Here is a 20,563-nt window from a genome sequence, read left to right on the forward strand (position 1 = left end):
TGGCCAACTGGGTTTAATGCGAATTTATGACAACAATTTAACCTGAACATTCCCCATGAAGTCTGAAAAAGACGGATTAACTTTTGTCCTTCACTATTTAAGGGAATATTCGAGTTTGACAAATACCAGCGGTTGCACATATTAATTACATTACAACATATATCATTCATGCAAAATGTTCAAGTATTCCGTTGATGCTGTAATGACACCCTACCTGGTCCGAACACCAGTACCATATGGAGTTGATTGTAATACCCACCAGGCCTGGTCAGGGTATGTCTCCGGTAACTGGAAATAGACAGATGAAGGTAAGGATAAGTAAGGCATGTCTTTTATAGTCTGATTTGATAAACAAGAGTCGGCTTCAGCGGACTTTCACATTTATCCCCCCCCCGATAACTTAAAAATAAGTCGTCCGTTTACACTAGAAACAGTATGCAACCACGACCGCTTTATTTCCCTCAAAGGTACCCTTTTATATCCTGGATGGAGAGGAACCAGCATAGGATTAATGTTTTGCTCACACAACTTCCGTGGTCTGAGCGAGATTCGAACCAGAGTCCTAGAACAGCATATAACCAAGAGACCACAGTCCCACATAATGCCAAAGTACGCGAATCGGTTATCAACTTGGACTCATATTAAACCTCTAATTTTCTATGAAAGTTGGTAAAAGGAAGGAAATGTAAGCTGGAAATATATACCTATTTAAGATATAAGATGCAATAAAAATGTGTTAAATACAGAAAATGCAATACATGCCTTAGATCTTACATGGTATCAGAAACTTATTTACCTAATGTCGTATATATTAGTTATTAACACACAAAAAACGGACTCCTTATATAGAAGTTAACAACACAATAAAACAACCGATCATAACGCGGCGCTACTCACCAAGGTCCCGGAAGAGGTGCATGTAGTCCCCACGTGGTCGCCCGCATGTGCTGTTCGCCTCGCTGTGGCGCGTGTGGTTGGAGACAGCATCCGGGTACTTCGCTTTGATCCCGGCAATACCACCGACCTCCATGAACGCTGAAGTCAGTCGGAAACAACTATTATAACAATTCTACGTGCGATGTTCATCTTATTAAAATAATGTTGTAATTTAAACAAATGCTTGTATTTTTAAAGAAACACTGTTGGTCAGACGAGGTAGCATATCACTAGGCTTAAGCGTAGGATTGCGGGAGGAAGGAATTACAATAAAAAAGATGCCATATTTGCAGCAGACATCCTGAGAGAATGTACTTAGCGTCAGATTTCTGAGCGTTCATGCATAAATGATAAAAATAATAAAACATTAATAGTTGATGTTTTGTGTAGCAAGATCATAAAGAAAACACATACGAAATTAAACTTGAAGTGCGAGAGCGAAATTTGAGAAACATTAATATTGAATCAAAACCAAATGTTCTTAATAATGAAGGTGAAACTGAAATTGCATGCATTGATATTTCATAATGCTTTATAACGATGACCTTTGACAAACGAGAAAGCTCAATAGAGTCTTATCGTAATGTATAATACTATAAATAGGCCGCGTTCTGTGAAAAAGGGGTTTAATGCATGTGTGTTGTATGTCGTCCCAGATAAGCCTGTGCAGTCCGTACAGGTTTATCAGGGACGAAACTTTCCGCCTTACCTGGATTTTCGTCAAGTCTTTCTTAAAACGTAAATAAACTTAAAAGCGGGTAGTGTCGTCCCTGTTTAGCCTGTGCGGACTGCACTTGCTAATATGTAACGACACTTTACGCACATGCATCAAACCCCCTTTCCACAGAGCGCGGTCCAAAAATCATTTAACAATTCGATATTAATTTGTAGCCTTATCCTAGGGCATACCAAAATTGGATGTGTTCACCGTTCATTGTCTGGTCACAACAAAGATTACATTATTAACAATACAACACGTACTTAGAAGTTGCGTAGTGAAAACGAGTCCGGACAAGCGCCAATGCAGGCGTAAACCGATGTTAAGTTTGGTAACATGTTGAATGGAGAAACAGATATATAAATATTGTACAATGTTGGTACGGCAACAACCATCGGACATTTACGTACCCATGACTGCCAAGACGAGTGCTCCTATCAACATGATGATGGTCTGGATGAAATCAGTCCAGATGACCGCTGTCAGGCCGCCTTCAATGAACAAGTAACTCCGTGCAATAACATCCTCTCAACTTTATTATGTAAAGGAAAACACCTAATATCTGCACTGAACACTACGCAAATGCATTAAGTCCCGTTTTCCTAGATCCCGGCCCATACTTACCCGCTATTGTGAATACTGCAGCGACGGCAAGAAGCACTAGAATGGAGAGGTAGATGTTCCAGTTAAGGGACTGCTCGATGAAAATGGCCCCTGCGTATAAATCTGCCTGAAAGTAACGTCCGGATTTAGATGTACAGCAGAGGCAATTTAAACGTGTTTAATAAACGTCTAAGTCTGGTATTGTGTGATGCCCGATGAAGTTTAAATTATTTGCTTAATAAACGTCTTCGATCTCCGGCCTGTATTTTTCAAGACAATTTGATTGGTAAAACTTGTGCAAGCGCATAGTAAAAGTTGCACGTGCGCTTGTGAAGAGCTGTAAGTGTGCACGTTAAGAACTCAAGTTCGCACTTGAACACGTGCGACTTAGCACGTCTGTGCGCGATTTTGAACTTAGAGATTAAGCACAATATTTCGGATGTTACCTCCGTGCCACTGTACACATGCGATCTTATTCGTGAAGACTGTGATCCTGCACATGTCACAGTGGCGCAGTAGATACAACGGGTACACCCCACTAGGCGAGCCGTCTCAACATCACCCACAAACGATAGTAATAGTGAAAACGGTGTTTAAGGTGTTAAAATTAGCAGTAGCTTAAATCAATCACGTTTAAATCACCAAGCAGCCACTCACTGAGATCTTGGTGAAGATGTAGACTAGAAGCGCCAACACGGTCAAATAGATCTGTATCCGGTTCCCGCCGAATCGCAACTTCAGGTACTCCGGCATCGTAAACACCTGAAATAACAGACGACATCAATCATTCGGAACGCATCTGTGTTTCTTGTCGATTAAGCATTTTTAATAATAAAGTCCTCGTTTTCACTGTTGTGAGTAATTAATTTTCGATATTAAACAACAAAATACGCAAAAACGTATTTGATTATATCATTATATCAAACATGTTCTTTTTGTGGAGATGTGATGGCATCGTTGGAAATTTTATGATAAATAATTATGTAAATTGCATGTTTTATTTGTTTATGTTTCGAGTTTAATGTAATGACGGACATGACAGATATTCCTTAACGCTTTCTCAACATAGGTAAAGGGCAACTTACTCAAGAATGTGCGGATAATGATTAATGAAACGTACCATTTACATCTATTGTCGGAACATATTTGAAATTTAAATTCAATCGTTTGAGAAATATGGAAGAGTAATCGCCACAAACTGTTAACACAATATATGGTAAGTTTGCCTATGGTTAAGTGCAAGAGCCAATATCTGAGGAATATGCGTATCTCTCTGCATAAAAAATTGTTTTTTTATTCCGCGCCCCTCCCTTAATGGTGAAGAACCACATTAACATGTATTTGTGGGCTTTAGGAAATAGGTAGGCAATTGTTATCAGCATGTAGATGACTTGAACGAAACAAGTGAATGCTTATATACTTAATACTTGTACGGTCGAAATTCGTTTTAACATTATGCTGTTGTTTTTTTTTAAACTTACAACATGAATTAAAAATACTAAACAAAGCAGTTTAATAGGCGTATTAATGCAATCGCAATTGTTAGCACGAGAAGTCTCTTAAAAAAGGACTGAACTATTGGAATAGACAGTAGTTTGCTATCTCTATAATACGAATGTCTGTTGAGACTCATTGCGTCTGTTGAATGAACTGTTAAGATAAGTCTGTACAAACACGAGAACTAAACACTAGTATACCTTTAAGAGTTTCGCATTCAGCATATACAAATTTACTATGTATATCGCTTTAAACCGTACCTTTCCCCCTATTTTGACACTCGATGTATTTACACTACCTGTGGGCAAGGGTTATTTGTGCATTTAAATGTAAGACTCGCTCTAGGAAAACGGGGCTTAATTCATGTGCGTAAAGTGTCATCCTATTTTAGCCTGTACGTCCACACAGTCTTATCAGTAACGACACTTTACATGTATATTGCGCAGTTACGTTCAACTCATTCATGCATATGGCAAGTTACGTTTAACTCATTCATGCATATGGCAAGTTACGTTCAACTCATTCATGCATATGGCAAGTTACGTTCAACTCATTCATGCATATGGCAAGTTACGTTCAACTCATTCATGCATATGGCAAGTAACGTTCAGCTCATGCAGCAGCTCATACAGGTATATGCCGAATTACGTTCAGCCCATATGGGTCTATTGCGCGCTATCGTTCAGCTCAGACAGGTATATTGCGACTAACGTTCAGTTCATATAGGTCTATTGCGCACTATCGTTCAGCTCATACAGGTATATTGCGACTAACATTCAGTTCATATGGGTCTATTGCGCACTATCGTTCAGCTCATACAGGTATATTGCGACTAACGTTCAGTTCATATGGGTCTATTGCGCACTATCGTTCAGCTCAGACAGGTATATTGCGACTAACATTCAGTTCATATGGGTCTATTGCGCACTATCGTTCAGCTCATACAGGTATATTGCGACTAACGTTCAGTTCATATGGTTCTATTGCGCACTATCGTTCAGCTCAGACAGGTATATTGCGACTAACGTTCAGCCCATATGGGTCTGTTGCGCACTATCGTTCAGCTCATACAGGTATATTGCGACTAACGTTCAGTTCATATGGGTCTATTGCGCACTATCGTTCAGCTCAGACAGGTATATTGCGACTAACGTTCAGTTCATATGGGTCTGTTGCGCACTATCGTTCAGCTCATACAGGTATATTGCGACTTACGTTCAGCCCATATGGGTATATTGTGCACTATCGTTCAGCTCAGACAGGTATATTGCGAATTACGTTCAGCCCATATGGGTCTTTCGTGCACTATCGTTCAGCTCATACAGGTATATTTCGACTGATGTTCAGTTCATATGGGTCTATTGCGCACTATTGTTCAGCTCATACAGGTATATTGCGACTAACGTTCAAGCCATATGGGTCTATTGCTCACTATCGTTCAGCTCAGACAGGTATATTGCGACTAACGTTCAGCTCATATGGGTCTATTGCGCACTATCGTTCAGCTCAGACAGGTATATTGCGACTAACGTTCAGCCCATATGGGTCTATTGCGCACTATCGTTCAGCTCAGACAGGTATATTGCGACTAACGTTCAGCTCATATGGGTCTATTGCGCACTATCGTTCAGCTCAGACAGGTATATTGCGACTAACGTTCAGCCCATATGGGTCTATTGCGCACTGTCGTTCAGCTCAGACAGGTTTATTGCGACTAACGTTCAGTTCATAGAGGTCTATTGCGCACTATCGTTCAGCTCATACAGGTATATTTCGACTATCGTTCAGCCCATATGGGTCTATTGCGCACTATCGTTCAGCTCAGACAGGTATATTTCGACGTACGTTAAGCCCATATGGGTCTATTTGGCACTATCGTTCAGCTCAGACAGGTATATTGCAACTAACGTTAAGCTCATATGGGTCTATTGCGCACTATCGTTCAGCTCAGACAGGTATATTGCGACTAACGTTCAGCCCATATGGGTCTATTGCGCACTATCGTTCAGCTCAGACAGGTATATTGCGACTAACGTTCAGCCCATATGGGTCTATTGCGCACTATCGTTAAGCTCAGACAGGTATATTGCGACTTACGTTCAGCCCATATGGGTCTATTGCGCACTATCGTTCAGCTCAGACAGGTATATTGCGACTAACGTTCAGTTCATATAGGTCTATTGCGCACTATCGTTCAGCTCATACAGGTATATTGCGACTAACATTCAGTTTATATGGGTCTATTGCGCACTATCGTTCAGCTCATACAGGTATATTGCGACTAACGTTCAGTTCATATGGGTCTATTGCGCACTATCGTTCAGCTCAGACAGGTATATTGCGACTAACATTCAGTTCATATGGGTCTATTGCGCACTATCGTTCAGCTCATACAGGTATATTGCGACTAACGTTCAGTTCATATGGGTCTATTGCGCACTATCGTTCAGCTCAGACAGGTATATTGCGACTAACGTTCAGCCCATATGGGTCTGTTGCGCACTATCGTTCAGCTCATACAGGTATATTGCGACTAACGTTCAGTTCATATGGGTCTATTGCGCACTATCGTTCAGCTCAGACAGGTAAATTGCGACTAACTTTCAGTTCATATGGGTCTGTTGCGCACTATCGTTCAGCTCATACAGGTATATTGCGACTTACGTTCAGCCCATATGGGTATATTGTGCACTATCGTTCAGCTCATACAGGTATATTGCGAATTACGTTCAGCCCATATGGGTCTTTTGTGCACTATCGTTCAGCTCATACAGGTATATTTCGACTGATGTTCAGTTTATATGGGTCTATTGCGCACTATTGTTCAGCTCATACAGGTATATTGCGACTAACGTTCAAGCCATATGGGTCTATTGCTCACTATCGTTCAGCTCAGACAGGTATATTGCGACTAACGTTCAGCTCATATGGGTCTATTACGCACTATCGTTCAGCTCAGACAGGTATATTGCGACTAACGTTCAGCCCATATGGGTCTATTGCGCACTGTCGTTCAGCCCAGACAGGTTTATTGCGACTAACGTTCAGTTCATAGAGGTCTATTGCGCACTATCGTTCAGCTCATACAGGTATATTTCGACTATCGTTCAGCCCAAATGGGTCTATTGCGCACTATCGTTCAGCTCAGACAGGTATATTTCGACGTACGTTAAGCCCATATGGGTCTATTTGGCACTATCGTTCAGCTCAGACAGGTATATTGCAACTAACGTTAAGCTCATATGGGTCTATTGCGCACTATCGTTCAGCTCAGACAGGTATATTGCGACTAACGTTCAGCCCATATGGGTCTATTGCGCACTATCGTTCAGCTCAGACAGGTATATTGCGACTAACGTTCAGCCCATATGGGTCTATTGCGCACTATCGTTAAGCTCAGACAAGTATATTGCGACTTACGTTCAGCCCATATGGGTCTATTGCGCACTATCGTTCAGCTCAGACAGGTATATTGCGACTAACATTCAGTTCATATGGGTCTATTGCGCACTATCGTTCAGCTCAGACAGGTATATTGCAACTAACGTTCAGTTCATATGGGTCTATTGCGCACTATCGTTCAGCTCAGACAGGTATATTGCGACTAACGTTCAGTTCATATAGGTCTATTGCGCACTATCGTTCAGCTCAGACAGGTATAATGCGACTAACCTTCAGCCCATATGGGTCTATTGCGCACTTTCGTTCAGTTAAGACAGGTATATTGCGACTAACGTTCAGCCCATATGGGTCTATTGCGCACTATCGTTCAGCTCAGACAGGTATATTGCGACTAACGTTCAGTTCATATGGGTCTATTGCGCACTAGCGTTCAGCTCATACAGGAATATTTCGGCGTACGTTAAGCCCAAATGGGTCTATTTGGCACTATCGTTCAGCTCAGACAGGTATATTGCGACTAACGTTCAGTTCATATAGGTCTATTGCGCACTATCGTGCAGCTCAGACAGGTATATTTCGACTAACGTTCAGATCATATTGGTCTATTGCGCACTATCGTTCAGCTCAGACAGGTATATTGCGACTAACGTTCAGCCCATGTAGGTCTATTGCGCACTATCGCTCATATAGGTCTATTGCGCAATATCGTTCAGTTCATATGGGTCTATTGCGCACTATCGTTCAGCCCATATAGGTCAATTGCGCACTATTGTTCAGCTCATACAGGTATATTGCAACTAACGTTAAGCTAATATGGGTCTATTGCGCACTATCGTTCAGCTCAGACAGGTGTATTGCGACTAACGTTCAGCCCATATGGGTCTATTGCGCACTATCGTTCAGCTCAGACAGGTATATTGCGACTAACGTTCAGTTCATATGGGTCTATTGCGCACTATCGTTCAGCTCATACAGGTATATTGCGACTAACGTTCAGCCCATATGTGTCTATTGCGCACTATCGTTCAGCTCAGACAGGTATATTGCAACTAACGTTCAGCCCATATGGGTCTATTGCGCACTATCGTTCAGCTCAGACAGGTATATTGCGACTAACGTTCAGCCCATATGGGTCTGTTGCGCACTATCGTTCAGCTCATACAGGTATATTGCGACTAACGTTCAGTTCATATGGGTCTATTGCGCACTATCGTTCAGCTCAGACAGGTAAATTGCGACTAACTTTCAGTTCATATGGGTCTGTTGCGCACTATCGTTCAGCTCATACAGGTATATTGCGACTTACGTTCAGCCCATATGGGTATATTGTGCACTATCGTTCAGCTCAGACAGGTATATTGCGAATTACGTTCAGCCCATATGGGTCTTTTGTGCACTATCGTTCAGCTCATACAGGTATATTTCGACTGATGTTCAGTTTATATGGGTCTATTGCGCACTATTGTTCAGCTCATACAGGTATATTGCGACTAACGTTCAAGCCATATGGGTCTATTGCTCACTATCGTTCAGCTCAGACAGGTATATTGCGACTAACGTTCAGCTCATATGGGTCTATTACGCACTATCGTTCAGCTCAGACAGGTATATTGCGACTAACGTTCAGCCCATATGGGTCTATTGCGCACTGTCGTTCAGCCCAGACAGGTTTATTGCGACTAACGTTCAGTTCATAGAGGTCTATTGCGCACTATCGTTCAGCTCATACAGGTATATTTCGACTATCGTTCAGCCCAAATGGGTCTATTGCGCACTATCGTTCAGCTCAGACAGGTATATTTCGACGTACGTTAAGCCCATATGGGTCTATTTGGCACTATCGTTCAGCTCAGACAGGTATATTGCAACTAACGTTAAGCTCATATGGGTCTATTGCGCACTATCGTTCAGCTCAGACAGGTATATTGCGACTAACGTTCAGCCCATATGGGTCTATTGCGCACTATCGTTCAGCTCAGACAGGTATATTGCGACTAACGTTCAGCCCATATGGGTCTATTGCGCACTATCGTTCAGCTCAGACAGGTATATTGCGACTAACGTTCAGCCCATATAGGTCTATTGCGCACTATCGTTAAGCTCAGACAGGTATATTGCGACTTACGTTCAGCCCATATGGGTCTATTGCGCACTATCGTTCAGCTCAGACAGGTATATTGCGACTAACATTCAGTTCATATGGGTCTATTGCGCACTATCGTTCAGCTCAGACAGGTATATTGCAACTAACGTTCAGTTCATATGGGTCTATTGCGCACTATCGTTCAGCTCAGACAGGTATATTGCGACTAACGTTCAGTTCATATAGGTCTATTGCGCACTATCGTTCAGCTCAGACAGGTATAATGCGACTAACCTTCAGCCCATATGGGTCTATTGCGCACTATCGTTCAGTTAAGACAGGTATATTGCGACTAACGTTCAGCCCATATGGGTCTATTGCGCACTATCGTTCAGCTCAGACAGGTATATTGCGACTAACGTTCAGCCCATATGGGTCTATTGCGCACTATCGTTCAGCTCAGACAGGTATATTGCGACTAACGTTCAGCCCATATGGGTCTATTGCGCACTATCGTTCAGCTCAGACAGGTATATTGCGACTAACGTTCAGTTCATATGGGTCTATTGCGCACTAGCGTTCAGCTCATACAGGAATATTTCGGCGTACGTTAAGCCCAAATGGGTCTATTTGGCACTATCGTTCAGCTCAGACAGGTATATTGCGACTAACGTTCAGTTCATATAGGTCTATTGCGCACTATCGTGCAGCTCAGACAGGTATATTTCGACTAACGTTCAGATCATATTGGTCTATTGCGCACTATCGTTCAGCTCAGACAGGTATATTGCGACTAACGTTCAGCCCATGTAGGTCTATTGCGCACTATCGCTCATATAGGTCTATTGCGCACTATCGTTCAGTTCATATGGGTCTATTGCGCACTATCGTTCAGCCCATATAGGTCAATTGCGCACTATTGTTCAGCTCATACAGGTATATTGCAACTAACGTTAAGCTAATATGGGTCTATTGCGCACTATCGTTCAGCTCAGACAGGTATATTGCGACTAACGTTCAGTTCATATAGGTCTATTGCGCACTATCGTTCAGCTCAGACAGGTATATTGCGACTAACGTTCAGCCCATATGGGTCTATTGCGCACTATCGTTCAGCTCAGACAGGTATATTGCGACTAACGTTCAGTTCATATAGGTCTATTGCGCACTATCGTTCAGCTCAGACAGGTATATTGCGACTAACGTTCAGCCCATATAGGTCTATTGCGCACTATCGTTCAGCTCAGACAGGTATATTGCAACTAACGTTAAGCTCATATGGGTCTATTGCGCACTATATTTCAGCTCAGACAGGTATATTGCGACTAACGTTCAGCCCATATGTGTCTATTGCGCACTATTGTTCAGCTCAGACAGGTATATTGCAACTAACGTTCAGCCCATATGGGTCTATTGCGCACTATCGTTCAGCTCAGACAGGTATATTGCGACTAACGTTCAGCCCATATGGGTCTATTGTGCACTATCGTTCAGCTCAGACAGGTATATTGCGACTAACGTTCAGCCCATATGGGTCTATTGCGCACTATCGTTCAGCTCAGACAGGTATATTTCGACTTACGTTCAGTCCATATGGGTCTATGGCGCACTATCGTTCAGCTCAGACAGGTATATTGCGACTAACGTTCAGTTCATAGAGGTCTATTGCGCACTATCGTTCAGCTCATACAGGTATATTGCGACTAACGTTCAGCCCATATGGGTCTATTGTGCACTATCGTTCAGCTCATACAGGTATATTTCGACTAACATTCAGTTCATATGGGTCTATTGCGCACTATCGTTCAGCTCAGACAGGTATATTTCGACTAACGTTCAGTTCATATAGGTCTATTGCGCACTATCGTGCAGCTCAGACAGGTATATTTCGACTGACGTTCAGCCCATATGGGTCTATTGCGAACTATCGTTCAGCTCAGACAGGTTTATTGCGACTAACGTTCAGTTGATACCGATATATGGTGACTTATGTTCAGCTAATACCGGTATTAGGCGACTTACTCTCAGCTCAGACAGGTATAAAGCGACTTACGTTCAGCTCATACAGGTATATGGCGACTTACGTTCAGCTTATACAGGTATTAGGCGACTTACGTTCAGCTCATACAGGTATAAGGTGACTTACCTTCAGCTCAGACAGATATAAGGCGACGTACGTTCAGCTCAGACAGGTATATAGCGACTAACGTTCAGTTCATGCAGGTATATGGTGACTTACGTTCATCTCATAAAGGTATAAGGCGACTTACGTTCAGTTCATACAGGTATATGGCATCTAACGTTCAGCTCATACAAGTATATGGCGTCTTACGTTCAGTTCATACAGGTATATGGCTACTTATGTTCAGCTCATACAGCAATATGGCGACTTACGTTCAACTCATACAGTTAAATGGTGACTAACGTTCAGCTCATAGTACATAACGATGCCGGCGGAAGTAACATCCTTTCAACGAAAATTACCATACAAGCGGAGAGTGTCGTTTCTGATTTGCATTAAGCCCAGGTTTACCAGAACGTTCACAGAAACCACGATCACTCTGCGACCGAGAGCGGCGCTTGTTCATTCCATCTTATCACACTGTTATCACTGTGAGTACACTCGTACTTACGTTCAGCTCATAGAGGTATATGGCGATGCCGGCGGCTGCCCCAGAGCCGACCATGCCGACGAAGTGGAGGCTTCCGATGTTGCTGGAAAACAACGAGGCTCCGACCTGGAAAATGCGAAACACCAAATATGACAATATAAATGGACTAGAAGCGGTGTAAAAGTTATTTTAACCTACACCAATTGAATATATGAATGTATTTGAAGAATCGTCAAATATGTATTAACCTTCTACAGTTAGATAATACAATACATCTCAATACTGGGTTCTTTGTCAATTGTACTATCAAACTTAAATAATTCTTTTGTTGAAGTTGACGTTGTATGTTATGAATAAACCATACATCGACTGCAATAAAGCGCAAACTTGAACACTTAATTTAAAATCTATTCATACTGTTACAAAATATATATCTAAATATGTGAAACAAGTTTTGTCAACGCGTCATTAATATAAAATGACGTAAGCAAATGATTAAATCATAAAAACATACTGACCGGAATCCAGTTCATATTTCGTCCGGCAAGGAAATACCCGCCAGCGCTACCCCTGTTCTTCCGTGAACTCTGAAATATAAAACTGTTTTCTGAATGACACAGAACACATATTGCATACCCTGTGGTTTCTCTTCAATACGGATAAGCAAATAATATTTCGGAATAATTCTCGTATCAAATGAATACTAATTTAAATCTGTATATTTCCCCTTTTAATATCAGTGCATTTTAAGTCGTCTTATTTCACGGCTATACTAATTTTGAAAGCCTCGATACATTAACAGTGTGTTTAATAAAATGCAACTTAATATTTGTGATACATCCATACAAGGCAAATGATCACATGATCTATCAGTAAACATTCAAAATGTGCATATGAATTGAAATTATACGACCATTTTATTCGAGAGGATGTAAGTTTGTTTTTTCATTCATTACCTTTTATCGTCGGAATAATCTGCAAGACAGATTTATGCAAGAAATAATCGGCTGATTCAGAGAGCAGCATTGGCGGTGTAGCTATGACGTCACTTGCCCATAATATTGACGGCCTTACTATGACGTCACATGCCCATAATATTGACGGTCTTACTATGACGTCACTAACCCATAATCCCACGAATAGCACGAGCAGGAAGTAGACGATGATGACTACGATGTCAGACACGTGGAGATAGGTTCCAGTCACAGTCGCCATGGTAACTCAATCTGCAATTGTATACGAGCCGCGCTCCTTGAAAAAGGGGTTTAATGTATGTGTTTAAAGTATCGTCCCAGATTAGTACGTGCAGTCTTCACATGATTATAAGGGACGCCATTTTCCGCCTAAACAGGCTTTTAGCTATTAAGAGATTTCCTATAAACGATTCATTATAAAAAAGCGGAATGTGTCATCCCGGATTAGCCTGTGTGGAGTGCACAGGTTAATCTGGGACGACAGTTTACGCACATGCATTAAGCACCGGTCTAATAGAGCTAGGCTTATATCATAATGTTAACAACATAAAAAGTGTGTGAGCTCAAACCTAATACAGCGGTTACCTCCCCTAACGGGTAAATGGTACTATTTCATATATCTTTGGTTGGAAAAAAAAACAAATCACTGCGCAGAGAATTATATAGGCTCTTAAGCATTAATGTTTTCAGCCATGTACAAAATTACGTGACAATTATCTGATTCGTTGCAACGGCACATGCGTTATGAGCATACACTACACTTTCATATCAAACACTTAATGCTATATTTAAAACTTAAAATGAGGAAGAATCTAAATTGCATGTGTGAATAATTAAAGTTAAATGTTTACACCGTTAAAGAAAATGGTTCTATTTCTCCCTTACTGTAAAACATATACTTGAAAGTAAGGTATTTAATAACATCGGTAGTCTAAGTCAAATTTGCATAAGTGTCAATCATGTTGACGCTTATAAAACAATTGAAAATATGCTGCTGCTGATGCTAAACCGATGATAAACAGAAGAAAAATATGTTATAAGACGCCATCTACGGATTTAATAAGTAACAAGAGCACCGCATAACGGGTGCCACGCTCGGCTACGGGTGAAATTTTGAATAAATGAATGCTTGTCAGATTATTTTTTTTAGAGGTCACAGTGACCTTGACCTTTGACCTAGTGACCCCAAAACGGGTGTGGCGTGTAAACTCATCAATGTGCATCTATATATGAAGTTTCAAAGTTGTAGGTGGAAGCACTTTGATTTTAGAGCCAATGTTAAGGTTTTAGCACGACGCGGACGGCGGACGTCAGACGGCGGACGGAGGACGTTGGACGGCGGACGGTGGACGACACGGCGAGCGGGCTATGACAATACTTCGGGTTTTCTCCGAAAACGCCAAGCTAAAAATGAAAATCGATATAAGCTTAAAACGTATTCCTACCTGGGCGGTTGGGCTTTAATTAATCTTTTAACAATTGCATGCAAGGTCAAGTATTAATCACAACGACAATCACAATCAAACTTAAATGATTATTTGTTATACCCACATCCAGTATAATGCTTTATCTTAGAAGACGCTCCAAATTTGCTCCTTTATTTTTGTCTCTATCATGGCACATTGAGATTATGAGCTGTTGAAAGTAGTCCGCGGATGATATGACCGGAAGAGACAGTTAAAGTTGGCATTCAAATCATCAGACGTTATCATGCACTCGTTACCAATGTCAGAAGATGTCTTCAATGTGACTTCTTCACTTTTCCGGCGTTTTCTTTGTTAATCGATCCTTTATTCAAGCATTCTGTTGAAGCGGCCGTTGGGCAATGTAAACCGTAACTTCGCAATCCTAGATAAAAAGTACAATAGGTCAATATCCGCACCTTTAGATAACATAGCTACGTATATTTGACTACACGTTTTGGCGAAAATATTATTTGGGTCATGAATTGAGTTGATAAACAATAAATAATAAATAATCTCGTAACTCGATAAACCCGACAATGGTAACTTAATAACAACTAAAAACACATGGATGTGCTTGCATCAAACATGAAAATACGTAGTTTGTTTTAAACCCGCGAGTTGAGGAATAAAAAGTGTGTGATTTCTCAAACAAAGTCATCACATCATACAAACCAATACAATATGTGTTTGCGTATTGAGTATATAACGCAGCACGATTATATTTCTTTATCTCGTGACAGTGTACGTGCTAGGGAGATGAAAACTGACGATTTAAAATGTTTTGAAATAATTCCGTTGCATTTCTAAATGTATCAGTATTACAATAAATGTTGGTCTTTATAGAAAACCATGCTATAAATATTCAAATGGTATTCGATTTTTTTTAATTTGTATATTTCTATTTATTCTATAAACTTTATAGCCAGTATGCAATTACATCTTAGTAAGTTATTTTCAATTTCACAAAAGCGGCCACCACGACATAATTTATTAATGTAAAATTAATCTCAATTATTGAAATGTACTTTTAATTAGTACATGATTTTATCATACATAATGACAGTAAAATATACAATAAATAGATATATACCAAACGTTATTCATATAATGTAATACTTAAACTTAGTAAATTGTCATTTTAAACAATTTGTATTTAAACTGAGTAATACAGAATACAATGTGTTCAATGGAACAGTTCCCACGTCCATGCAATTTTAATAAAGGCGCCCTAGACCTGAACTAGAGTACGAAGATGCCCCCGAATTATTGAAGAATAAACATCAATGCGTGGATCGAAACAACCGTTCAAAAAAAGCAAAAATAAGTAGGTATTCAGATGGTACTAATTATGTAATGGTACTTCTTATTGTTGTCTCTAGTGTTTCTTGTTCTGTTTTATTATTTTGCTATGGCATGTGGGTCACTATTGCGAGACCGGATTATATTATACAATATTTCACTATGTCATTTAATCATCCGTTTGAGGTATATTGATAGCGCACTTAAACGTAAAAGAATTCCACACTTACACGTTATTCGATGATGGTTTATACATACGAAAATCACAAACCTACAGCGGATCTTCTGAAACGATAGTTAGAATCACCGATTTTTACGTGTTCCATTGTTTGTTTATATTTATTTCGGGCACTGTATTGAGCAGTGTAGTGTGTAATGGTTTCAATCGATAACGCCGAACAGAGGCTTAGCACGGGTACAGAGACGGTAAGGAGGTGTTAAACATGGTAGTGAGATTTGTTTTTCGCCGTGTTTGTGGGTAGGTTCACTTTCTTAGTTTGTCTCTCTCCCAAACAACTAACCTACTAAACTCAGTATAACTCTAAATCATCCTTCAATCCACATGTGTTTAATCATCCCTAACTCATCATCAAATCTGGGCCCGTTATATCACTCAATCTCATCATTACGTCCACTCATGTTTAATCATCCTAACTCATCATTAAATCTGGTCCCGTTATATCACTCAGTCTCATCATTACGTCCATTCATGGTTAATCATCCTAACTCATCATTAAATCTGGGCCCGTTATATCACTCAATCTCATCATTACGTCCATTCATGTTTAATCATCCTAACTCATCATTAAATCTGGTCCCGTTATATCACTCAGTCTCATCATTACGTCAACTCATGTTTAATCATCCTAACTAATCATTTAATCTGGTCCCGTTATATCACTAAATCTCATCATAACGTCCACTTAGGTTTAATCATCTTAACTCATCATTAAATCTGGTCCCGTTATATCACGCAGTCTCATCATTAAGTCCACGCATGTTTAATCATCCTAATTCATCATTAAAGCTGGTCTCGCTATATCACTCAGTCTCATCATTACGTCCACTCATGTTTAATCATCTTAAGTCATCATTAAATTCGTCCCGTTATATCACTCAGTCTCATCATTACGCCCACTCCTGTTACATCTATCTTACTCATCTTTTGATTTACTCATGTGGTGTCATTATAATGTCTTCCAATAAACGGAAGGGGGCGGGGTACAACAAAGCACGATTCAATATCGGTGTTTAAAATGGCATTTAATTATGACGACTGTTACATGTAACATATTAACATGTTTGGCACCCTGCATCACTTGGTTCTGGCTTAATTCTTCTGCTCGCTAATCATTTCGTAAGTCAAGTTAGTGCTATCAGTGCTTTGATTGCAAAATACGTTTTTTTTCCTGATACAGAACGTTGAAATGTTTGGAGATAAGACGTTTCAGGACTTTTCAAACAATAGAACATTAAAATATACCAAATCGTTTTATATGACAAACATATAATTATCATAAATATATATTAAAACATCATTGTTCAGTTGTTACTTTTGTTTAAACTTATAAAATCATGTAAACCTTCATTTCATGTCATGTTTTTTTTAAATATTGAACCTTAATTTAAGCACCGCTCCAATATTAGAAGACGTTTAACCGACGTTGTAAATAAAATTGCAAATAAAAGAGGCATACGGTCGAATCAAACGTGGCTTTACTGCACAATAGTAAGTTTGAACCAACGATGTTAGCAATATAACGTCATACTCAGTCTTCGCACCATACAAGCTATAGTTTTTTTGCAACACGATACACGCGTGTTTAAGCACAACCATAGTTGTTTACCTCGAAACAGTTTAAGATTCACACAGAGATAACACATGTTCTGAATTGCCATAAAAACTAACGAAATCAACAACCGCAACACATGTGCACATACCATAAAGGTGTGGAATCAAGAAACAACATTTGTTACATCTTAATATTAGAATGGTTTTTCTAATGAGCTTGAAAGTAGAAATTTACGTTTTTGCTTAACGATTTTGAAACCGGCTTGAACGCACATTGATCATACATAATAAAAATCCGATTCAATAACATTCAAAACTACTTTTATAAAACGAAAACGTACTTAAACAATCAAAAGTTTCTCGACTCACGCGAATTATTGATAGTTCATAAATATCCCAGGTAATATTTGTATATATCACAAATTAACGGCAAGTTTTCTGAAACGAAAGTAAACATCACACGTGCTGTCACGTGTCGCAGTGTTTGTTTATATTTATATCAGACGCTGTCAAGCGAGAAGGGCGATAATCAATAACGCTTTAAACAGCGGCGTAGCAATAGTAAAGAAACAACAAAAAAGCAATTAATATGCTCGCGTATCTTTGGTGTCCATCGTATTTACAGTTCATGTATTTAATGCTTACAAAACTATCGAAATATCCCTGCTATGGAACATATATATACCACATTAGTACAATAAACAAATACGAGTTTATCAACTTACAACTCATAAAACGTGTCCATTTTATTTAATGAATTTGCCATCTGGTTGAGTAGCGTTGAAACAGTATTTCGATAATCATATACATTAATTTATACAACGAACATAGTTTGCAGTTAATAATTACAGTTCCGTCTAACTTCTACTTTCCAACACATCTTGAAATATGAGCAATGTAAGATTGTGAAGATTTGCCTTGTACACAGGAATTAACTCGCTTGACTCGAATTATTTCCACTGAAATACACATTATTTATATTTAAGAACTTTCTTTGTTTTAGACATTGTCGAAAGTTAATGAAGGAGAGGACCTGTACAGACCGACCAGTTCACATATATATGAAAGGACAAATATGGTGATGTTTAACAAGTCATATGATAAATATTTCAAGAGCTGAAATAACAACATAAACATAGCAAAAATGGCAAAATGTTACTTCGGTGTTTCAATATTCATAATAATATAATAAAGTTATATTTACACATGAAATTGCTAACGCATGTATGTTTTAAATATAAGACAGTTCAACATAAACTACCATTCTATGATAACAATGCTTATCAACATAAATGGAAAAATATGTAGACATCTTTTAAAAGATTAATCGTGTAAAGGTTTCATTTGAGCTCAGTAAAAAAACACATTTCCAAGATTTCAGACTGATAAATAATGAACTGTTAATGTGTATGTTAACTACTAGTATGCAGAATTATTCAGTTATTGTGCTTCTTGTCCAAAAAAAGAATTTTAGTAAGAATATGTTATTAACGCATTCATATTTATACAATTCCTGTATTGGTGTTAATTAAATACATTAAAAACAATAATAAACATATAATCTAAAGAAATATTATGAAATTTTAGCAAATTGATATTGGTCTGAACCGATTAATGAATGATCCCATGTATGTACATGTTACATTATATATACCCAAAATTACGGTTTTAAAAATAAATTATACTTTTGGATAAACTTTTATGTTTGATATCAAACGGTCAGCAGTAAAGATACAAAAAAATAAAGTCTTAAGTGCGACAAACTCTGAAAGCACGCATCAATAATCCCTTTCATGTGTTATTCGAAAAAAACCTATGATAGAAAATATTATTCCGATTCTAACACCATTTATTTTTCAAAGTTTGCATTTAAACACGAATTGCTGTGAATAATAGTTTTCAATATTCCGCCCATCATTATTCTTAGCATATAAAACACTATATTGTCGATTGCATTCATACACTTTATGAAATGCCGTAATATTCATTGATACAAAATCAAACATTCAATATGAAGTTGTATTAAGGGACACTGTAATAATTGTAACATCTTTAAATAATTTATTTAAAATAATTTTAATAACTGGAACATTTTATACATTTTTTGTATATTCAAATTATGTAATGATTATGCTACATTACTTGCTATATAATCAAGTTAGGTTTGAAACGAATTGATTGGGAGCATTTAAACACGTGCATTTCACTGTCAAATTACACTGAAGTATTTAGTACTACATGTGTTTTTCAAACAATAAACGCCGCCGATTAATTTTTTTCAGAGTAATCCACATTTTATATACTCCTTGTTAAAAAAAAAAAACAAGCCGTTTGTCGTGAATAAATTATAACCAAACAACGTTCTATTACTAGCCGTATTATTCCAATCATAATTTCAGATTAAAAGCTTCAGAAGTCCTTACGGACATTAGAACGCTTATACAAGTAAAAACTTGAACATATAGGCTGTGCTCTGTGAAAAGGGGGTTTAATGCATGTGCGTAAATTGTCGACTTATATGTGGCTGTAAAGTCCGCACACGCTAATCAGGGACAACACTTTCCGCGTTTATGGTATTTTTCGTTGGCAGAACGTCTATTCTTATTAAAAAAATCCAGGCGTAAAGCGTTGTCCCTGATAAACCTGTGCGGACTGCAATGCTTATCTGGGACGACACTTTACGCACATGCATGCATGTAACCCCCTTTTTAAAGAGCACTGTCCCTATGTTCATGTTTTTACTTGTATACACGTATTTAAGTCCATAAGGACTTCTGAAGTTTTCAATCTTTAATATTATTTCTTATTTAGTTGTATCAAGGTTTATACAGAAATATTTAATATTATTCCAGGACAAATACATGTAAAAATAATATTTTCTGACAATCTTCTAATATTCAATACATTATACAACATTCAATTAATTATCAACGTGTTTTAAACAATAAATGATATATTACACATACAAACACTTGTGATACATATATAATCCAATCTGAGCCTCATCAAATGAACTTTCGGTAAATATAAAAATGGTGCATTTTACAATGTAAACTATCATTCGCTAAAATTGTATTTGAAATGTTAATATTTATTTATAAAAATCCTTTTACAAAACAAAATAAAATCGATTCTTACAACATAAGAACATATTTAAATACAAACTACATAATTCCTTTCA

General features: G+C 38.6%; 1 protein-coding gene across 1 annotated transcript in view; it reads right to left on the reverse strand.

The window, feature by feature from the left end:
* The window catches only part of LOC127863797 (sodium/myo-inositol cotransporter 2-like), a 37,575-nt gene extending 24,509 nt beyond the window's left edge, over window positions 1-13,066 (reverse strand). The window contains exons 1-11 of the mRNA XM_052403456.1: window positions 12,977-13,066; window positions 12,808-12,826; window positions 12,370-12,458; window positions 11,841-11,977; window positions 4,091-4,109; window positions 2,915-3,019; window positions 2,279-2,384; window positions 2,065-2,145; window positions 894-1,035; window positions 525-562; window positions 215-264 (exon numbers count right to left, since the gene is read on the reverse strand). Coding sequence (XP_052259416.1) covers window positions 215-264; window positions 525-562; window positions 894-1,035; window positions 2,065-2,145; window positions 2,279-2,384; window positions 2,915-3,019; window positions 4,091-4,109; window positions 11,841-11,977; window positions 12,370-12,458; window positions 12,808-12,826; window positions 12,977-13,066 — 876 coding nt within the window. The remainder of the gene's footprint in view (window positions 1-214; window positions 265-524; window positions 563-893; window positions 1,036-2,064; window positions 2,146-2,278; window positions 2,385-2,914; window positions 3,020-4,090; window positions 4,110-11,840; window positions 11,978-12,369; window positions 12,459-12,807; window positions 12,827-12,976) is intronic.
* Between the last annotated feature and the right edge of the window lie 7,497 nt (window positions 13,067-20,563).

The sequence above is a fragment of the Dreissena polymorpha genome, unplaced genomic scaffold (assembly GCF_020536995.1).
Source record: "Dreissena polymorpha isolate Duluth1 unplaced genomic scaffold, UMN_Dpol_1.0 chrUn038, whole genome shotgun sequence".
In the NCBI taxonomy this organism is placed as follows: domain Eukaryota; kingdom Metazoa; phylum Mollusca; class Bivalvia; order Myida; family Dreissenidae; genus Dreissena; species Dreissena polymorpha.